General features: G+C 30.9%; 1 protein-coding gene across 1 annotated transcript in view; it reads right to left on the bottom strand.

Moving 5' to 3' along the window:
* LOC139528412 (uncharacterized) overlaps nt 1-23,007 on the bottom strand; it is a 33,288-nt gene extending 10,281 nt beyond the window's left edge. Inside the window, exons 1-11 of the mRNA XM_071324388.1 lie at nt 22,789-23,007; nt 19,247-19,331; nt 17,244-17,333; nt 16,209-16,307; nt 14,904-15,002; nt 11,402-11,476; nt 10,488-10,598; nt 7,806-7,904; nt 6,215-6,316; nt 5,320-5,370; nt 1,221-1,236 (exon numbers count right to left, since the gene is read on the bottom strand). Coding sequence (XP_071180489.1) covers nt 1,221-1,236; nt 5,320-5,370; nt 6,215-6,316; nt 7,806-7,904; nt 10,488-10,598; nt 11,402-11,476; nt 14,904-15,002; nt 16,209-16,307; nt 17,244-17,333; nt 19,247-19,252 — 748 coding nt within the window. The 5' untranslated portion in view covers nt 19,253-19,331; nt 22,789-23,007. The remainder of the gene's footprint in view (nt 1-1,220; nt 1,237-5,319; nt 5,371-6,214; nt 6,317-7,805; nt 7,905-10,487; nt 10,599-11,401; nt 11,477-14,903; nt 15,003-16,208; nt 16,308-17,243; nt 17,334-19,246; nt 19,332-22,788) is intronic.
* Between the last annotated feature and the right edge of the window lie 678 nt (nt 23,008-23,685).

Here is a 23,685-nt window from a genome sequence, read left to right as displayed (position 1 = left end):
CTTATTTTGCAAAGATACTGACAATCACCAATACTTAATATAAGATCATGTCATCAATCATATACGAACTATTTCTTCAGTCAATCAAAACCATATTCGTAATAAAAAATGTCACTAATTGGGTTCGATATTTTGTAATGAACATATAAGTAGTCATAAGCATATGTGATGGTCAAACAAAACATGTTGGCATCTATAAAACCTCCAAAGGGATTGCATCAACTTCACTACATGGGAACTTTTATGCAATAGCTTACTTGTAAGCAGTAACACTCTTTATAAGTAATCATCAAAAGGGATATAACCCGGGATCAACTGGAAGATGCATGCTCAGCATAAAGGCGCCGCGGGAATTTTGAAATATAGGAACGCAAACATTCTAATTTGGCAAATGAAATCCCTTATTAGTCGTTGATTAATGATATCGGTGTAAGGAAAACAATGTTTCTGGAAAATTTTAATTTATACAAGTCATATGTCTGTTCGATTTTCCATTTTAGGTAACCCTTACTTTATTTAGCATTCAGGGATACTGATTGAGAAAGCAGAGACTATCAAAGATTTGAAAGGAAATAGAGAATGATATTTAAGAAAAAAGCAAAATAAGTTTAGAACTCAAACGCCCTATTTTCAACTATTGAGTTTGAAAAAATATATTTTTATTTTCATTATGTGAAAGAAACGTCTGAAAATTGTGTCTGTCTTATAAGAATCAAGTCGGAGAGCACAAAGAAACAGTAAATTGTCATATGAATACAGTTTATTTGTTTAAAAATTGTGTCCTAGAAACGTCTTCAATTCATGTATTTTACAAAGAGTGCATGCATACAGAAAGACTTGAAAACTCGAACAACAATCGGGAAACATCGAATGTCAATTTTTTCAGTCTTTACTTAAGCATTTATCGTACATTAAAATTATCTTAAACTTAACGGTCAAAACCGATCGAAAATTCTGGATTAATCTTTATTAAGTTTGCAAAAAACCACAACGTTAAAAAATCTAGAAAGCTTTGAATTTTACCGAGGCAAAAAATATGGATTACGAAAAGAGTATCTTTATTTACTAATGTTTTATTCATCAAATGTTTTTTTTTTGTCTTCAAGCAAATATAACATAGTGTTGAAGTTTGTCAAAACGAAGCAATATATTCAAAATATATTAAAGTACCATAATTTGCTATGAATTTGTCATAAAATCAAACTGTTAATCATGCTCACCTTGGTCGTACTCTTTCTACAATGAAAAGTCTTAAATATTAACACACAAATTACTTTTTTTTATGTTTAATTACACAAGACATTCCGAAATTGTCTTTGTGTTTAAATTCACTATTCATAAATCTGTCATTTAGTTATACGAGTATTCTATGCATAGGCTCATTAATGTGTTGTAGCTGGACGTTTTAATATTGAATTATCTTCCAATTTCCAATTGATTTTTAATCCTAACGAATCTTTCATGAGTGCTACTGATGATTCTTGTGTAATTGAAACACACTTCTGGTTTACAAAAATTTAAACCTGGTGTCGTTTTCACTGGTTCATCTCCAATCGAAATAATTATCAACGGTACCAGGATTATAATTTATTACGCCAGACGCGCGTTTCGTCTACATAAGACTCATCAGTGACGCTCAGATAAAAAAAATTGTAAAGCCAAACAAGTACAAATCTGAAGAGCATTGAGGACCCAAAATTCCAAAAAGCTGTGCCAAATACGGCTAAGGAAAGATATTCCTGGGATAAGAAAATCCTTAGTTTTTCAAAAAGTTCAAAGTTTAAGTACAGAAAATTTATTAAAAAAATGGTCATATAATTGATATTCATGTCAACACCGAAGTGCTGACTACTGGGCTGGTGATACCCTCGGGGACGAAATGTCCACCAGCAGTGGCATCGACCCAGTGGTGTAAATAGTTATTAAAGGTACCAGGATTATAATTTATTACGCCAGACGCGCCTTTCGTCTGCATAAGACTCATCAGTGACGCTCAGATCAAAAAAGTTGTAATGCCAAACAAGTACAAAGCTGAAGAGCATTGAGGACCCAACATTCCAGATATACCTGCTGACATTTGATTTTTACGTATATTTGGCAACCCAAATATCATATTCTTTAATGATTTACACATTTGTACATACACAATGGAAACACGTATTGAAATGAAGTTTCGTCTATCTTTAAATCTTTTGAAACCTTGACGAAATTTGTTCCGCGCATGCTTATGAACTAAATAAAATGTTTAAATTAAGGTCATTGATAGTTTCTTAGTTTCTCACATAATTGCTGAACTATATTTTAGACTTAATGAATGATTTGCTGTTATAGAATTTGAGGAAAAAGTTAAAGTGTGTTCTTTCTAGTATTAAGATAGTTTTATGACCAACGTTGATATACTTTCTGCGCAGATGTACTCAATAAAATACATATGTTTCTCCTTTGATAATTATGTTTATATTTTTAATATTGAATTGACGTCGATTCAATCCAACTAAAACTGTACAGGTAGTAAAACTTGTCAAAATAAAATTGATCAGTCTATATTTACAAATATAAAATTATATAATCTTCATTTAACCTGTTTGTGCCAACTCATAACACCTAGGTTGTATGATTTATTCATAAGAACAAATATTTGCGTCTTATCAATTAGTTCCTTGCTAGCAATTTATATTATTAGACTTCACATTAAAATGACATTATTTGATTGGCTAATACGAGGGTGCTAATTTACTCTATCACATGGCTGTGAGGGTGACACATTTTTTTAATGTTACCCTCTCGTCTAGACCAATCAAAAATCGATAATTTATAGGATAATGAATTGAGTTTATATCAAGTAATTAAATATAATGCTTAACTTAAGTTCTACGTTTTGGCTCAGATTTTATACGACTGTAAATATTAAATAATAAAACATCTTGCTTCACTTTTGTGGTTTTTTTTTAATACCCGTAACGTTGTAATGTTCGTGTCTTCTTTGAAATTTTTTTAATAAAATTAATCTGTAAAAGTTATTAATTCAGTATAACTAATTAAATAACACAAAGCTAAGAGGGTGATAGAGCAGATTGGTACTCCTCGAAAAAGCAGTATCAACCTTTGCTTTGCCGCTGTTGACAATTTTTTCTCGGGGTAACAATCTGCACTATCACCCTCTCAGCTATGTGGTATTTATATAATGTTATAACAAGCCTAATTACATATTTCACAAATGAATTTAAGATTACACAAAACATAGTGGCACTCCTCAGTTAAAATACTTTTTATTAGTTTTACATATGTAGAACAGAAGTTTATTGATTTAAGTGAAAGAAAATACCAAATGCAGAATAAAATTTCAAAAGTCAAACAGAAGTAGATGTAAGCATCGTGAAGAAAATAAAAACAACAGTCAACAAACTTTACATTCATCAAGACAAATCTCCCAATAACTGGGGAAAATATCAAGTGTTACGAATGGTAAACATATACTAGTACTGCTTCAGATATGACAACCGGCGTGTTAGTCATGAGTTTATCAATAGTTTACGAGTCTAAGTCATATATATTTCACAATCGAGGGAAAGAGAAATAACAACTACAATTGGCACATACCCGTGGTGTTTTCTAAAATATATAATTCATATCGGTCAACCAACTCATGATGGCATACGTACAATATTCAAAGGGAGGACATCACAATTACCACAAGAATCTATTGACAAAAGATTTTTGTATCTATAATCCGGGAAATTAAAGCAAAGTGTGACCTTCTTTTCGTCATTACTGAAAAAACTCGATATGATTATCAAAAAAGAAGATGTGAAAGACAAAAATTATCATTCGGTTTACTTAAAGTCACTATAAGCATCCATACTAACTTATTCAATAGATATGTTGTTTCTATTAATGTTTGCCTATTAATTTTTGCCTGAAATGAGAGCGATAATTGCCAACTCCGGATTCGAAAATGTCACAATATTGGTCACATAATAAGCTGTATTTACACTTAATCCAAACATTTATGGTTTATATCTTCTTTTGTCTATGAAAAGTTACTAAAATTGTCACTTCCGGTATCATATGATAGCTTTATTGGAACTGATTCTAAAACATATAGTTTGTTTATACTTATGCCTGTAATTAGGGAGACAATCTCATCTTCCGGTTATAAAATATTACTACTACTATCAATTTAAAGATTTGTGTATTTAAGAGTCTAAATGACACAAAAATTAACAATTGTAGGACACTGTACGGCCTTCACCAACGAACAAAAGCGATACTGCATAGTCAGCTATAAAAGACCCCGAATTGACAAATGTAAAACAATTTAAACGAAAAGAAAAACAGTCTAATTTAGGTACAAAAAAATTAAAGGAAATCAAATATATAACACTTCAACAAACAATAACCATCGAATTCCTGACTTGGGATAGGCACATACATACAGAATGTCAATGTCATATGTCACCTATGATTTTGCAAAAGACCCAATGGCTTTATTATGTACCAATCTGAAGTAATACTCAATTTATCTCCAAATGAAACTTTTCATGGACTATTACTCTAATAAGATGTCAATGTATTGTTTCAGACAAAATATATTATATCTTAAACAAAATAACAAAATATATATAACTTGAAAAGTTCCAGAGAAAATACAAAAACCAGCGAAAGCGAGAATATGACCTTGACATTAGACCTTGACCTCAATGTTTACGTTAGGACCAAATGACCTCAAATAAACAGAATATAGGTTCATACGGATTGCGATATATGATTAACAAAAACATAACGACAAAATTTTAAAAGTAAATAATTTCTATAAAATTTCATCGGATCGCTTCGTTCCAAATCGTCCTAAAAGATCGGAAGATAAACAAATATGAAGAAGAATTTTGTTATTTTTTGGGTTGTTTTTTTTTTGTTTTTGTTTTTGCTTGTTTTTTTTTTGTTTTTTTGTTACACAGGAGATATACTTACAAGTAAAACAGAGTTTGGGGAGATAACTTTAAATTAAAAAAAATCGTCGGCTTAAAAAGACATTTTTAAAAAGCGTTATAAATGTTCGATATGATATATCCAAAATATATTTATAAGATAAAATGCCCTGGAAAGGAAAATATTTTAAGGAAATATATAGTTTATGCAGTTGGTATAAGAATGGTAATACACAATAGTACACAATGTACTTGTGTGGCTTTATAACTAGTTTGATCTGAGCGTCACTGATGTAGACGAAAAGCGCGTATGGCGTATTAAACTATAATCCTGATACCTTTGATAACAGAATGAACTCGAGTAAAGACATAACTTTGATAAACAAATTACCTGTAGAATTTTTTTAATTTCTGGTATGGCTAAATCAAATGCTGTTTTACCCTGCAAATGAAAATTTGTGGAATGAGTGCCAAATCACAATGTGATAAAAGTAAACAATTACAGATCAACATAAACATTAGCCTACACCTAACAGTTAGCTCTACTACTTATTATGTTCTTCTCATATATTTTATGATGGTATCATAGGAAAGTACTAACGGGAAGGATGGTGCTTGATTTTCATATCGCGAATACATTATCTTTTTAATTGAGGTCATGAGCTAACATGTGCATACTTCTAGAAGTCCTTTGTTAATCTATGCATCAAAATCAATGTCCGTTTTCTATTTTACTTATTCTGACATTCAACTCAGATATTTTTTTGGAAACTGAGCCGCATGTTTACAACTGTCACATTTATAAGGCTTTGGCATTTGTATGTTTGTATGGGTTTTTCAAATTCGTTTATATATGTGTCTGAGTATTGTGATATCCAATTTTTACTGAACAAGTATACATTTGTAGAGGCCAAATGAAGCCCTAATCCGTGTGCAGAATTATCACGGTGTGTTAAAGACGGATTAGTGGACTTGTTTGTTCTGTTCTTTGGTCGGGTTGTAGTCTCTTTGGCACATTCCTTATTTCCAACTGACTAGCTATAGTGTAAAACAATTCAAACTGCGTAATAACCAATATGCCTATCGCTTTAAATTTAAAGTGTTTAACACGGTATATTCAAACTGATTTAATATATAATTTATATTCAATCAGAAATCAAAACTGCTACAAAACTGTCGCAAAACTATTTCCTGCAAATGGTTAATTATATAAAGTATAATAGACAGTTGACGATCATTGATTACTAAGTCATAGTAATATTTTTTTTCAAACATTTTCAACTCACATCTTTATCGTTCAAAGTTGAATCTGATCCTGTGTTAAGTAATTCAGATATTATTCTGTCTTCTCTTGTACTGATAACTGCACGATGCAGTGGCGTTTGTTTCTGTTTAAAAATATTTATTGTTTATTTGCATATTTATTTGATGTTAATGTCTAAGAAAACAAAAACAAAGGAGATAATTAGTGTTATAAATAACAATATATTGTCCTGATTCATAAACATCAAAGGTTTATTTTTTGATTGAAATATAAATCATGAAAGTAGAAAACAGAAATGGAAAAACTGGATAATCATAACAAATAAGGTATATAACCTGCAATTCTAATAATGCAATATAAACTCCGTGATTCCGACGATTTATATTACCTTCATCAGAAACGATTTAGCATGTTTCCTTTTTCTAAGGGAGTTTTAACTAAAGATTCTTTTTTTCTTCGAAAAATTCGATACCAATCATGTCATATCTGCTCTATTTCAATTTCTCAAGATAAAAAGTAAAATAACAAAAATACCGAACTCCGAGGAACATTATAATAGAAAGTTCCTAGGCAAAAGTCAGAATTTAAAGCTCAATCGCATAAAACGAATGTATAACAATTGTCATGCAAGTTTCAGATTTCTAAAAAGATGTTGACTGCTTTGCTGTATCCTAAATTAAGGTCATTTGTGTGTATTGGAAACTTGATATTGTTAAGCTATTGATTAATATCAAATGGATTTACTTTGACAGTGTGCGTTATTATACACCAATGCTTTTTAATTTTTTTTCACTTTCTTTGCTGCAAAATTAAAAACTGTACCAAAAGACGCTACTCTTGAGGTGTGCCTATATTGGCAGAGTTATAAAATAAAGATACTGCGTTTTTGATAACAATTTAGTTTAGCAAAACAAATCGTGCATATTGCAGATTATAAATGTATTCATCAAAGTTGTACAAAATCGAACATGTAAAATGTTGTTTGTTTATAGATGACACGTGTTTGGTTAATTATAGTAAGGTCGGTTCTATTGGGGTATTGAGGTCATGCACGAGCGAACTCAGGTGGTTTAAAGCCATTCGAGCCATTGCTGTCAAAATTTACAGTAGCATTTTATTAGTTTCTCTTCAAATTATACCCTTCGTAATATGGCAAGTTCTGAACGTGAAGAAAGTTACTTTTATGACATTATGATACTGACATAACAGATAGAGATTTATATTAACCAAAATTGCAGACATAACCTTCAATATTTCTTAAGCGGAACAAGTGTATTAAGATTGCTGATAACCCACCAGCAGGATGGGATACAGTCAAAGAATAATGAACATTTAGATACAATTATTTGTACCCGTTGTATTGCTCAAGTAATTCCAACCCGCGTCTTTTTAATTGACGGAAGGTTTGTTACTTCAAAATAAAAAGCGTTGGTGAGTAACCGTCTTCTTATAATATATGCATAAGTTTGTTATCTTAGTTCCATCTTTTATGTTAACAATATCAAGAATACGAATCGGATCATTCATTTATTAAAATCATGTATAAGGATCAAATAACGACCTGTTAAATCTATAAATAGATTTTTCAGTAAGAAGTGGACTGCAATACCTACATTGTAATCTCTCATATTTGGTTCTGATCCTCTGTTAAGCATTTCCAAAATTGTTTCATAAGATCCATTACGGACTGCATAATGAAGTGGTGTATTTTTCTGTAAAGATTGTGGTAATATGATTTATTAATCTTTGGAATGATACATTGAATATATTTGACTGCATCAGTATGTGAATCTTCTACCTGTTTGCTTTAATTGTGAAGTATATACATATATTACTAATAATGTTTGTTAATGCATGGTTTTCAATAGTGTAATTGGTGTGGCTGGATAATTCCCCCTAATTTGTACAAATCAATTATTTACTTAATTGAATGTTTGTTTTAAGTTAAACTTGATTTAAACATATGAAGATACATGTTAGAAAATTACTCTTTAACTGTTTTAGTATTGAACTTTCGTTAATGTGTTTTTTAAGAATATTCAATTATTCAACCTTTCTTTAATACCTTTTTATACAACTAATCCTGGTAAATGACATGATTAGAAATTAAAATTTATATTCAGTTGGAATGACTCAATCGGCATTACACACGCATCCACACCTCTCCAGAATGTATCTATCCAACTGCAACACTTAAAACATAACGCGAAGCAAATTTTCTCAACTTTAGATTATCTTTTGAAAAAACTTTTTTTTCATTTTTATTTTAATTTCCTTATTTTTTAACTACATTTTAGAATGTTCATACTCTTGTTTCATTCGACTTTGTTTAATACATGCAATTATTGGATTTGTAAATAAAATATAGGTTTCATTTGTTAGGTTATATTTAATACTTCATTCCTTAAGCACATACGATACAATTACAGGGTATGTAATGACATTGTTAAAGTAAATTTTTATTTTTGCGACGGGGTAACATGCATTTTTCAACTGAATTTTATCATTCAAACTGATGTTACTTGAAAACGAGTTCATGGACCCCTCTTTTGTAAAATCCCATTTTGTTAGATAACGTATGAAGAGTATGCGTACCAATTTTCATGAAAACGTCAATAGTGCAATTTTTTTTAAATTTCATAAAAAGTTGTTTTTATACTACATTCATGAACATTTCATAAATATGTTATTTGTAAAAGTAAAATACACAAAAATATATGACATTTATATAGAACAAAATTTACAACTAATTTAACAAGAAAGAGCTTGTTTTATCTTTAAAAACAAAACAAAATCTGTCCCAAGGGAAAATGCGTCCACAAGTCAGATTTTTTAACAAATATCCGAAATTTCTACCTTTATTTACTCAAAAAGTAGCACATGAAGGTGTATGTTTTATTATCACATATTTGGTCATGATATGTACGTTTTTGCATGGCCAATAATAGCCGGACGTCAAGGTTGGTTATCAGCCCTCGGGGCTAATATCGATATCAGCCCTCAAAATCCATATTGAGCCCCTGAATTTAACTTCCGGTAACCTGTCAATCAAAAACTATTTGTAAACAAGTTGTCATCCAAAGAAGCTAGACGATAAAGAGAGATTTCTCACAGATCAAATCACGTTGCATGTAAATTCATACATGATTTAAAAATTGGGAACACATTGAAAAGAAATTTAGAAAGTGACGAGTCTGCTGCACTGAAAAAATGTAAAAGTCAACAGTGGAAATCACAAATTGTCCCGTAAAATTTTGACGTCATAAAGAAGTTAGAAAATATATAACGCCACAATGGAAAAGTGATTGTTGTATGACATCGAAAGTTCAAGCGGAACATATTTCCAAATCATAGTAGCGATATGGTGTAATATTTGTTAAAATATTTCTCAAAACTTTGTCTACTCACTGTGAACATTTTTTTAAATTTGTTTCGTAAAATGTTTTTTTGAATTATTGTTGAAAATGTCAAACATAATTTGGTATATGCTATCTGTTTTTCTCTTGCTTGAAAATATGTGATAAATAGATTATAACATGTCATTTTCCATATGGCCCGTGGTATCAGCCCACGACCAATATCAAGCCCTTGGGCTAAATCCCTCTGGTTTGATATGGGATTCTAGGGCATATACCAGGGCCAATATGGAAAATGCCATGTAATAATCTGAAATTACATATTTGATTTTATATAGCCTATATGAATATTTTCATCAAAATTTCAAAATGGAATCAAAACTGTAGCGTATGCCCTTAAGGCATCCAGATCCTAAATTTGTATAACAATAAACTCATATTTCCCAATGTATAATTTAACGTGACGTTATTACGTGTATGCTTTTCACACAATAATTGTATTCCTGAATAATCCCAGACATGCCATGGTCTTTATAAATTTAAATAAAAAAATTATGCGTAGAATGGCATTTTGGGTCAAAAACGTATATTGTTATATGTTCATGACTTCATAGTACATCGAAAGTGACTTTCTGTCAAAAAGGTTCCGTTTTTTTAATTAATAGCCAGATCATTGATCAAAAACATTAAAATACTTTTGAAAGACATAAATAAGTTTACAGTTTTATTTTGGAAACGTAAGGGGTCAAATAATTTCTCCTATCATACCTATTCCTTTTTTTTTTAAGGTAGAGCATTATCGATCAATAGTTTAACACAGCATGGTTAGTGGGTAATGATTCGCTGAAAACTCTCTCGTTTTAAAAGTTAAATACATTCGAAATTTGTAATTATTGTTGTTGTTTTTTGTATCTTTATTCATCTAGATAGCTGACTCACATATGTATCTGCCACATTTGGATCTGATTTTCTGTTAAATAGTTCAGAAACAATGTCTTTTCTGTCATATATATATGGATGATGACGTGGTGTTTCTCCGTTGTTTCTCAACTGATAAAATATCAAGACAATGGATGCGCATGGTAAAATATATAATGTGTCTAGCTTTTTGTAATATGAAGGGTACTTGTCAAGAATAGGACGCTGTAATTGTTACTTTCAATTAGAGTTTCTTAATGGTATTATGCTGAACTCAGAAACGAGAAAGTAGTGTTCCATTTCGTTCTGGTGTTAATTACCTTCTCCCTTAGGACATTACCATCTGTTTTTTTTTTCTTCTTTTGTGTACTTTGTGGACATGAACCGTTCACAAATAGTGTTTTCGGGCTGACACATAAAATCATATCAAATTGGATGACTCAAATCATGTCAAATATGTATATCGTATTTGTCGTTTTTGTGTATTGAGTCATTTTCCACTGTCAGTCTCTTGATAATTCTATTCTTATCTAGTGTTCCTCCACAAGTTTCAATGAAAAGTTATCTTGATTTGAATCAAGTATTGCTCTTGTCATGTGTTTGTTCAAATAATTTGATGCCGGCTACTGTGTAATACATTTACTGTTAATGCTAATTGTTGTTTTATTCCCACGTGTTGATGGAGTAACTGGATATTTGATAGCCCAGAGTTTACGGTTTACATTGTGCTCAAATTTAAAGGCTGAACAATGACATACAGTGGCTTATTGAATTATAAGCCTGGTACCTTCGATAAATAATTAAAACCTCATCAGATCTCCTTATTTTTAAGTCTGGCACAGGATTAGACATTAAAATTTATGATATACAGTAAATATTTAAAGATTCTTAGCAATTAGATGTAGTTATTAGAAATGTCTTTATATCTTCCTCACTTGATTATCTGATACAATCTCATCTTCGTGGTCTTCTCTAACGTTTATTACTGCCCAGTGAAGTGGTGTACGTCCCTGTTTTAAAAGATTTCGGAAAACCATAATACGTTGGCGAATGTCCCAAGTCATAGTTATTATCCATTTACTGTCAAAATATTTGACTAATGAAAAAGCATTCACTATTTTTGTCTGTTGAGGTTTTCATTTATATATATAACTATTTTCATTTGGCATATCTTTGTAATCTTTGCGCCGTGTTTGGAAATTTTAAAATTGTATCAGCGTCTGTGGTGTTCGCTTAAATTGTATAAATTTCGAGATTTAGAAAAAGTTTTTCAGTTTGAATATTTTGACATGATTCATTTGACATCGTGCTATTATTGAAGAAGGATATCTGTTATCCGAAATAACTTATATTTGTTCATTTTATAGTTATTTAATGGTGATGTTGTACCCTTTTTGACTTGTTATATATTGTATTTTGTAGTGTACAGAATCATATTACATGATCCATCGCCCTGTAAGATTGATCGTCGAGTATTTATTCACTTATATATATGTATACATCGTGGCCACAAGTTATTTTTCTCTGTTTAGTATTAAATTTATATTAAGATCCATTTTGTTATATCTTGTGATCAATTTTATTTGCCAATCGCCAATGGCAGTCAGCAGGGTTAAAGAACATCAGTTGTTCGACCTGTTAGCCAAATGCGTTTTGTTTAAATATACTTTTTCACTTTTTTGGTCTTTTGGAAAATGTTGTTTGTGCTGTTTTTAGACCCTTCTATAACAAAATTTGTTTTACATGCACACGTATAAAAATTGCGGTTTTTATCCAACGCAATTATAGGTATGACCGTAGTTTTCAATTTAGACTTGTTTATATTTTTTCGTTTGGGCTCGTATCATATTTTCTCTCCGGTTTATTTGATCCGTTCATCCTACATTGACTCTTAAAATTCAAGAGTCTATCTAAAAATGAGGGTACTGTTTCTAAAAATGAGGGAACTTTTATATGGCCTTCCAAACACCGTTTCGATCCCAAACATCACTGAAGAGACATTTATTGTCGAAATCAGGATCTGGTGTACTACAAAAATATTGACACCGTATGTTTGTGGCATGACATCGTGGCCACAAGTTATTTTTTTCTGTTTAGTATCAAATTTATATCAAGATTCATTTTGTTACATCTTGTGATCAATTTTATTTGGCAATCGCCAATGGTAGTCAGTAGGGTTAAAGAACATCAGTTGTTCGACCTGTTAGTCAAATGCGTTTTGTTTAAATATACTTTTTCACTTTTTTGGTCTTTTGGAAAATGTTGTTTGTGCTGTTTTTAGACCCTTCTATAACAAAATTTGTTTTACATGCACACGTATAAAAATTGCGGTTTTTATCCAACGCAATTATAGGTATGACCGTAGTTTTCAATTTAGACTTGTTTATATTTTTTCGTTTGGGCTCGTATCATATTTTCTCTCCGGTTTATTTGATCCGTTCATCCTACATTGACTCTTAAAATTCAAGAGTCTATCTAAAAATGAGGGTACTGTTTCTAAAAATGAGGGAACTTTTATATGGCCTTCCAAACACCGTTTCGATCCCAAACATCACTGAAGAGACATTTATTGTCGAAATCAGGATCTGGTGTACTACAAAAATATTGACACCGTATGTTTGTGGCATGACATCGTGGCCACAAGTTATTTTTTTCTGTTTAGTATCAAATTTATATCAAGATCCATTTTGTTACATCTTGTGATCAATTTTATTTGGCAATCGCCAATGGTAGTCAGTAGGGTTAAAGAACATCAGTTGTTCGACCTGTTAGTCAAATGCGTTTTGTTTAAATATACTTTTTCACTTTTTTGGTCTTTTGGAAAATGTTGTTTGTGCTGTTTTTAGACCCTTCTACAACGGAATTTGTTTTACATGTACACGTATAAAAATTCCGGTTTTTATCCAACGCAATCATAGGTTTGAACGTAATTTTCCATTTAGACTCTTTTATATATATATATTTATTTTTAAATCTGAAAATTACACCAAACATTGTTAGAGTTAGATTTTATACTGACAAATTTTTGTCCGTCCCTCAGCGGGATTCGAACTCACACCTTATATATATATATTATTGGCCAATGGACGTTTTAAACTTCAACTACCAATTATGTATTTTTAAGGTAGCTAAATCCAATACAACATATACATTGAGCTGCAAAATTTTCTTATTTTATTTCAAAGCAGCTAAATTCAATTGCTCATAGACATTGAGCTGCAAAATTTTCTTATTTTAAAGGCAGTTAAGTGCAACATAGACGTTGAGCTGCAAAAGTCAAAAGTTTCTTATCATCTACATTTCACCTGGATAGATGCACGCTTGATAAAGCTAGTTGGTCTAGCGAAATATTGCGTTTATTTTCATCATTTTGTAAATATTTTAAACATTCTTATATTTACATACTAAATAAGGTGTATATATATATATATATTAAATGACTGAATAAATAGTCAACGATAAATCTTACGGGGCGATGGATCATATAATTATGATTCAGTACACTACAAAATATAATATGTAACAAGTCTAAAAGGGTACAACATCACCAAAACCATAATAAAACGAACAATATGTTAGATATTTCGGATAACAGATATCCTTCCTCGGTAATAGCACGATTACAAATGAATCATGTCAATTCAAATTAAGACTCTATCAAAATCTTGAAATTAATACAATTTAAGCGAACGCTGAAACAATGTTAAATTTCCAAACACGGCGAAAGACTACAGAGATATGCCAAAATAAAATTAGTTATTTACGATGTGAACTGGCACAACTCTGAATTCCCAAAGCTGGTGATAGTTGAGATGTTAAACAACTGCGTGGGAATACAGTCCCAATAAACAGTCCTGACCGATTAACGCTGGTATACTTTTTAAAATATTACAGCGGTAGAAAAATTGCAACAGAGACTGCGTATTTAAACATTTCAAATATATAGTAATTAGATAAAAAGAAAAATTAGTAATAAATTTTTACTAAGGTTAAGGAATAGAACGTGGCTGTGTATTTACACATCCCTGCCAATTGTAATTAAAACTAGTATAATTCAAAAATTCCTGAAAAGTATAAGTGTCCAGTAGGGAAGCCGGAGTTACTGGACACGGGTGATGGCAGGAAGTTAGTGATGGTAGGGAAAATGAGGGACTCTTCTATGTTCTTTCATTAATGCCCTCTGGGGAAACTGTCCTGAGCTTTCTTATCCAAAAACTTTCCCGAGCAAGTCTGTCGGCCTTTGACCAATCCTCGTTGTGATCTATGATGGTGATGGTAAGTTTTTTTTAGATATTTCCCACTGGTACCCAAAATCCAAAGCAGTTGTATCCGGTGCCCGGTATTCCACTACATAATACATGTGTAAACAATGCAAGGCTTATGGAATTTAACGTGCAAATTATAAAATAATAACAATGCTTATCTAACAATACTCACAGATTGGTCAACCTTATGTGGACTTGCACCTCCGTTTAGCAATTTAATAACTATGTTTGTGTGTCCCTTTGCACATGCAAAATGCAATGGTGTTCTTCCCTGTATAATTTAAGAACATGAAGCGATAGCCTATCCATACCATTTTCATTCTCAACTTTATGACATTAAATGTCATGTATATTAATTTTTGTGGTAAAAAGTTGTTTATCTAATTAGAACTGTACTGTTTCTGTTTGACAAGATAGATTTAGAGAAGTGTATATCAATTTACGGACATAATGTCTGTATGATTTGGTCTCTTGTGAAGAGTTGTCACATAATCATTCTTACAATATCTTCTTTTATATAAATATATTAAAATATCTGAGTTTTGTGAAAGAATAGTCTTTTTATTAAGCGGTTCTGATGTGAAGTTTCATTTTAAGACCAGGTCTAAAGTTAAATTTTAGTCTTTTTTACCAAATGAAAGATTAAAAATGACACTCCTTAAATGTTATGGGCACCATTACGAATTGGTTTATCTGTACATGCTGTACGCTACAATTAAGGACATTTTCCCCATATCTAATTAGATGGTGGTATCTAGGTGGGTTGTCTGCAAAATACCGAACGTGACGTACTTCGAAATATGATCGTTAGAGTGAGTGTAAATTTTACGTACTAGACGTCATGTTTCGGTATTATGTTGATGTGTTTCCCTTGGTTTAAGTTCTCAATCGATTTATGTATTTTGATCTCCGGTATACTACTGTTGCCTTTTTTTGTCAAAGTTATTTTCTTCGAAACTCACAAAACGTCCTTTTTGAGATTCATAAAAACAGTACTGGAATAAGAATAGGGTTTTTACTTTGGTCCGAGGACTTGTTCGATCAATCATAAAAACCTGTTTCATAGAATAAATAGTTGAGTCTCGTGTATTCCTTTGCTCAAAAAAGCAATGTTATATTTTTGCCATTGTTATTGTAGACTTCTTTAATTCTTTACCTTAATTGTTCTGGTAATCAAAATTAATAATTGTCATTTTTGACACAGTAACTAGAAAACTACATTCAGCTGTGTAATTTCATTGTTCTTATATGTAAGTGCTTATCATATCATGGAATTTTGAACAACAAAAGTTAACAACAAATCTACACTAGAATATAACTAAACATTGCTAGATACAACATGTACAAATGAACAAAAGTCAAATATAAACCTCATTGAATCATCACTGAACATATGGAACATGTATAACGCTATCTATTTGTGATATTTGATGATGTTTACTTTAAATTTATGAAGAAACATTGTTTCGTTACTTACACAGCTATCAGTTAACCTGGGGTCTCCCCCTAATTTGAGTAACGTAGAAACTACTTCGAAGTGCCCCTCTTCTGCAGCAAAATGAAGTGGTGTTTTCGACTATACAATAATAAATGATGCTAAAATATAGACACTGACTTACTAAATATTGAGCCGATTAAATAGCGCTCTGATTTATACAAAGAAATATATATCTCTTACATGTATACATAATGTTTTGTTATCTTTTTTTATTTAATTCTTTTTCGTTTATCTGGGTGAACATTTTTACTTGACTTTCTTCTGTTCTGCATGGTAAACAAAGTTTGGTTTCTATTGGTCTTGTAAAGTTTAGCGAGTTTTTTTTATTGATAAAGATTCATTTTAATCTTTAGTCAGTCGGATAATTTGCATTAACGTACAACAAATATCAAATAAAAAGCAGTCACAATCTTCGGGTGAAACAACATGTAATGTAGCCGCTGGGATATATAAGTAGAAAATACACTCACCAGTTTTCGATGTGAACAAAACTAAAACTTGCTTTTTTGCCTCGTACGTGTTTCTTTATTTTTTGAACGACTTACTGATCAGTCGAATAATTGATCATAATAGAATCGGTGTGGTTTTTTTTATAAAATATGCTACATCCATTTTTTAGAAATTCGATATTATTTTTAAGACTCAAATTATACTAGACAGAAAGACTTAATTGTATTAACATTTCGGAATTGTTTCTTACGCGATAATTTTCATTTCCATCGCAGTGGAAAGTTTGTGGTAATATCATTTAACTACATACTTAGGTAATTGTGTATATAATGATCAGAAAAAAGACAAAGCAATAATTTGAATATATTTTTTCCAGTCAAATACTAGTATTGTTTTCTTATTTTTTGTGGCATCGCAAAAACTCATACACATTAAATTTTGCTTTGTGCGTTTCAACAATCATTTCAAATCAAAGAACTAATAGTTATATATATCAGAAAACATGAGCAACTGCAGATGTCAATAGAAGAAATGCATCTGACTGAAATAATAGCTGCAGCTTACATCTGATTCATGGTAGTTAACATCTTCGCCATTTTTCAAGGCATTTTTCACACGTTGAAGATCACCACGAATTGACCAATCCAATATATTCTAAAATATGAAGAATAACTACATAGGTTCAAAGTACATGGCTTTCAAGGAGGAAAAGGCGAGTATGTTAAATTAGGATCTTTCCTTGTGTAAATCATCAAAATTAAGTCGCAAAAAAAAAAAAGATAGAATAGAAAGTGCTAAACGCAACCCTAATTATCTGTGAAAAATTATTTTTACATTGATATAAAGAACAAGTATCATCAGAGTACAATGATTCCTTTCTCCATCAACTTATTAGATTTCTTCATCAACTTATTAGATTTATTCATCAACTTATTAGATTTCTTCATCAACTTATTAGATTTATTCATCAACTTATAAGATTTATTCATCAACTTATTAGATTTATTCATCAACTTATTAGATTTCTTCATCAACTTATTAGATTTCTTCATCAACTTATTAGATTTCTTCATCAACTTATAAGATTTCTTCATCAACTTATTAGATTTCTTCATCATTTTATAAGATTTCGACATCAACTTATTAGATTTATTCATCAACTTATTAGATTTATTCATCAATTTATTAGATTTATTCATCAACTTATTAGATTTATTCATCAACTTATAAGATTTCTTCATCAACTTATTAGATTTCTTCATCAACTTATTAGATTTCTTCATCAACTTATTAGATTTATTCATCAACTTATTAGATTTATTCATCAACTTATTAGATTCATCAACTTATTAGATTTATTCATCAACTTATAAGATTTCTTCATCAACTTATTAGATTTCTTCATCAACTTATTAGATTTATTCATCAACTTATAAGATTTCTTCATCAACTTATTAGATTTATTCATCAACTTATTAGATTTCTTCATCAACTTATTAGATTTATTCATCAAATTATTAGATTTATTCATCAACTTAGATGATGATTTTCCAGAAAAGGACAACAATCTTGAATTGTCTGACGGAATAAGCAATTCCAATTATTTTTACGAATAATACAAAGTATACTGTGAGATATTTTTGAGATAGATTTATATTTTATCCCTACGTATGTATATTAACATTTCCATAATATTAATACATAAAAAAAAAAAAAAAAATTGCCCAAATAAATAGCCGTCAGATAGAAAGGGTGCAACAAGAATAAGGTATCCTCGAAAATTAGTAGGTGTATTCGTAAAGTTACATGCTGATTTTTTGCTATTTTTAGACTTTGTACCATTAGATATAATTGTATGTATGTATCATTAATTTAAGATGTAAGATTTGTTCTAAAATGTGTTTACGACTAAAATTAAATTCGGGATATACGCTTAGAACACAACAATAAACAACAGGAATAAAAATACAATATATAAGATAAACACAGAGAAAGGCCTCTGTCCAATATATCATAGATATTATGAAGAAAATTCATATAAATTTTTGGTGGGTCAACATTGATGAGTCGAATCATTTATCATTGTTATATTATAGTTCGTTTCTGTGTGTGTTACATTTTAACGTTGTGTTTCTGTTGTGTCGTTTGTTTCCTCTTATATTTGAATGTGCGTTCACATTACTATAAGACGTGTCACGGTACTTTTCTGTCCCAAATTCATGTATTTAGTTTTGATGTTATATTTCTTATTCTCATCGGATTTTGTCTAATGCTTAGTTCGTTTCTGTGTGTGTTACGTTTAAATGTTATGTCGTTCATCTTCTCTTATATTTGATGCGTTTCCTTAAGTTTTAGTTTGTAACCCGTATTTGTTTTTTTTTCTATCAATTTATGAGTTTCAAACAGCTGTATACTACTGTTGTCTTTATTTATTCCTTGTTTTTGTTTCAGGGCAATGTGTCGTACGATCATCCATTCAAATCTGCTATAAAATATTTTGTAGTAGCTTGACCTGTCATCAGCAGTCCCTTACAAAGACAAACACATCATTAAGTTATGTTACATACCTCCATAAGTCCTTTGCAACCTTCTTTGTTGGTTGTAGAAGCCAATCACATATGCATCTCAATGCCTTGAACCTGTACTAAACAACTGAAGAAAATAAAGATGTAACAATTTAATTTACTTTACCTTTTTAATATACTTTATAGAATGTTAATTAATTAAAACGAAAGTTAAATGGTAAAAGAAATGAGAACATGTAATCACACTGTTCACGTCCGTCTGACAAGAAATTATAAAAAGTTATAGTACATGTATATCAAAACGGATAACACTATTGATAAGATTATTTACTTGACCTACAGTTAAAAATTTCCGTTTACAATTTACAATAATAAAGGTGTTCATTGTTAAGCACTGTAAATACGAAAATCAATGCCAAATAAACGTAAGGATTATGTTTGAAATAGTCGTTACATAATTTGCCATTTGATTAAGGACTTTTCTTTTTGAATTTTCATCGGAGTTCAGTATTCTCGTGATTATTAATTTTTGTATATAGCTACTGATAAGGTATATGTACAAAATTACAGAAAGCGTGATTTTTATCATGATATATTGAAACATTGTACTATCGGAATACAACATCTATATTTCTGACTTTATAATAAAACGTCACATTTTTATCGAACAGGTATAAATCACATGAGTTGTAATATAAGACAAACAGTCTTACCTTCACCTAAAATTCACTGGTGTTAAACTGACCAACATGGCGGAACCCAAAACAGGTAAAATCGTCTTTTTGTAATATCTCCGTGTGCATGCAGTTTTTAAAAGAATTACCCAGGCTCTAGTTTGATATGTATGGTATTGTTGTATGTGTGTGTAATTAATTTCATATGTGACCTTGTTGCCGAAACAATATCGGTTGAAAATATATAGATGATCATCGTAACTCCAAGAATTTTGTTTTTTTATGATAACCGTAATAAGATAGTCGTAACTTAAACATGATCATAGTTACTTGCTTATAATAAGTCGTAACTTAGACAGGATCATAGTAACTTGCTAGTGATGATCGTAACTTTCCCTATATACTGAAAGGCGAATATACATAATCGTGCTTGAATGTTTGCTAGTGTGACAAGAAGGTGTCTTCCCGATTTTCCCCCTTTTGAAAATAATAAACAAAAAGATAAAGAAATTCTGTCGGACAATAGGGAATATGTTTGTGGGAAGTATAAACGTGGGAAAATTGGGAATTGTTAGGTTTATAGTGATTCTAGCTGTCAGTTACTGTTAATACTCTCAGATCTGTACTTTGTGTCTTTGTTGTGGTGATACATAAGTAGTCGTCCACGTCCACTTAGTGTTTTTGTTAGATGTATTTCTGTTTATACCCATCTGACGAGATAAACTGATTTAAAAAGTTTATTCTTATATTGTGCTGCTTCAATGCTGTCCCTTTTGGCGGGTTGGCTTCTTTAAAAAATCTAACCTTACCACATTCTGTATGTGCATGCACCAAGTCAGGAGCCTGTTATTCAGTAGTTGTTTAACATTTTTTTTGCATTCATTAGTTTTTACATAAATGATGCCATTAGTTTTGACGTTTGAATTGTTTTACATTTGTCAATTTGAGGGCTTTAATGGCTACGCAAAATGGTCTTTGCTCATTATTGAAGGCCGCATGGTGAACTACAGATGCTAATGTCTGTGTCATTTTGGTCTCTTGATAAGTGTTTCATTGGTAATCGTACCTCATCTCCTTATTTTTGGATGGAAGTCTGTTTGTTTTTTTACAGTAGAATTGAATGATTTACAAATGGATGACAATTATATATACATGCTACTGTTATATTCAAATCTTAATATAAAATAAACCAGAGTATGTTATGATGGTATGATACTAAACCCCTAACGGGAAGGATTGTGCCTGATGTTCATATGATAAAATCATAATCTTTTAGTCAGTTTAATTGAAGTCTGGAGCTGGCATGTCAGTTAACTGCTAGTAGTCTGTTGTTGTTTATGTATTATTGTCAATTCTCTTGAACTGAATTTTAATGCGCGTATTGTTATGCGTTTACTTTTCTACATTGGCTAGAGGTGTAGGGGGAGGGTTGAGATCTCACAAACATGTTTAACCCCGCCGCATTTTTGCGCTTGTCCCAAGTCAGGAGCCTCTGGCCTTTGTTAGTCTTGTATTATTTTAATTTTAGTTTCTTGTGTACAATTTGGAAATTAGTATGGCGTTCATTATCACTGGACTAGTATATATTTGTTTAGGGGCCAGCTGAAGGACGCCTCCGGGTGCGGGAATTTCCCGCTACATTGAAGACCTGTTGGTGACCCTCTGCTGTTGTTTTTTATTTGGTCGGGTTGTTGTCTCTTTGACACATTCCCCATTTCCATTCTCAATTTTATATAAGACTGATTTGTATCGCTACAATATAATAATTATAACGGTGATGTTGAATTCCCTTTCATTTACTGTTACTTTTCATCCACGCAAGAACCTGTCTCATATTTTTTTTATTTGTACATTAACCTCACTTTCAGGTATTAAGATGTGTTTTTTTCCGAAACAAGTGCTAACCTTGTGACTATCCACAAGAATTTGCAGTCATCCGATGTTCACTACTTCTGTACTTTGATTCTTTATAATTGATGCAGAATCCTGTTGATTGCAAACACAATAGCAATATTCGAAAAGCAACGTTAAACAACGATTCTTGAAAAGGCTGATCTATATTCTAGAAAGCATCTTTGTTATCAATAAAGAAGGTTGTTGGGTTTAGGCAAATCTGAGGTTTGGTTTTGTGTTAGCAGTCTTCAATAGTGCAGAGAATGTTGTAGTAATGAGCTCTGACTTCCCTAGTAAAATTGCAAATTGTAGTGCAAACATCTCGCCATCAACGAGTAAGTGCAAAGTGTAGAATGTAAATGATTTTATATCTTCTGTTTGTTTATAGTGAAAAAGTAATGAAAAATACGGGATTAAGGTGGTACCCAACACCTTGACTAAAATTACTTTGGCTCGTTTAATTTTAATAAAATTTTGACGAAGTATTTACTTTGACCATTTGACAAAAATTTAAAAAACAAATTGAACCAACAGTTTTCTGAAAAATTACACTGGTTATATAGCAGTTTGACAAACCTTCATTTTGATCATTGAGAAGCTTAATATTCCTTTAACAACACAACATAAGTAACGTTAAATTGTAGATATATTTCATTTATCAGATTTTTTTTAAATTTTTAATAAAACAAAGGTGCATTGATATAATGTTTAATTATTTTTTTTTTATACTTTTATATTGAAATATTCCGTTAGCAGATGGTTCTGACAAAATCAGTTGATCGTAGACATATTTAAACAGTTACGATTATCTTTCAAGTTATTTTCCCACAAGTTACGATTATCTTGTTTTGGAGTTACGATGATCTTCTGTAAATTTCCAATGACTATTATTTCGGTAACAAGGTCACATATGATATCAAGAACACACATTTACAACAATTCCGTACAAATCAACCTAGCGGCTGAGTAAACCTTTTAAACAACGTGTGTACATGCAGAAATAACAATTTTTTTTACCTGTTTTGAGCTCCACCATGTTGGGATAACCGTAACTGCAGTTACGGTGATCAGTTTAATACCAGTGAATATTGGTTTACACAGTTCCACTATTTTTGTTCCTTCTAACACTTTTGTAAATTTTTGAATACTGAATTTATATCCATTGTTGAGTAGTATTATGTTCATTCAATAAACTATTTTTATAAATCTATTTTGTTATTCGTTTCAAAGATAAGATGTATTATCAATGTAAATTGATTTACGCGTACATAATTATTCAAATGTTCTTTAACATAGGTAATGTGAGACGTTGCCAATGGTTGCTATAATATATGTGTGAATGCATACATTTCAGAATCAATACGAGACTAGGTGATTGATTTAAACTATGTTATCTATAAAGACGGTTTTACAATATCATTTGAACATATCCCAAACAATTAACTTCCATAATGGTTTATTGTTGTGTCATAGATGAAAATTTAAACTAAAAACTGTTCATTATGGAGCCCCTTAAATGCCAAAGATGAAATTTAGAATATTTGTGCGCACGACTTTTAATCTTGTGCGCACCACTTTTTTAAACTTGTGCACACAACTTTAAATCTTTTATGGTTCAATTGCACTAGACTGCGTTAAATTTGAAGAAGCAATGCTTGGTTAGGTAAAACCGGCTGTAATGAATATTTTTAGTACTTGGCTCCATGTGAGGATGAAGCTGTGTTATGTTAGTTGGAAAACTTTGCAGAGATCGACAAAATAAACCTTGCCGATTTTCTTGATAGCCACTCTTGTAAAAAGTGGGAAAACCTGACAATTTCAATTTATTAATCATAAAGGAAATTCCAAATTAAGAACTAGTTCAGCAACCAAAGTAAAATTGAGAATGGAAATGGGGAATGTGTCAAAAAGACA

The sequence above is a fragment of the Mytilus edulis genome, chromosome 6 (assembly GCF_963676685.1).
Source record: "Mytilus edulis chromosome 6, xbMytEdul2.2, whole genome shotgun sequence".
In the NCBI taxonomy this organism is placed as follows: domain Eukaryota; kingdom Metazoa; phylum Mollusca; class Bivalvia; order Mytilida; family Mytilidae; genus Mytilus; species Mytilus edulis.
Note: the sequence above shows the minus strand (reverse complement) of the source record. Positions and strands in the feature narration are given on the sequence as shown.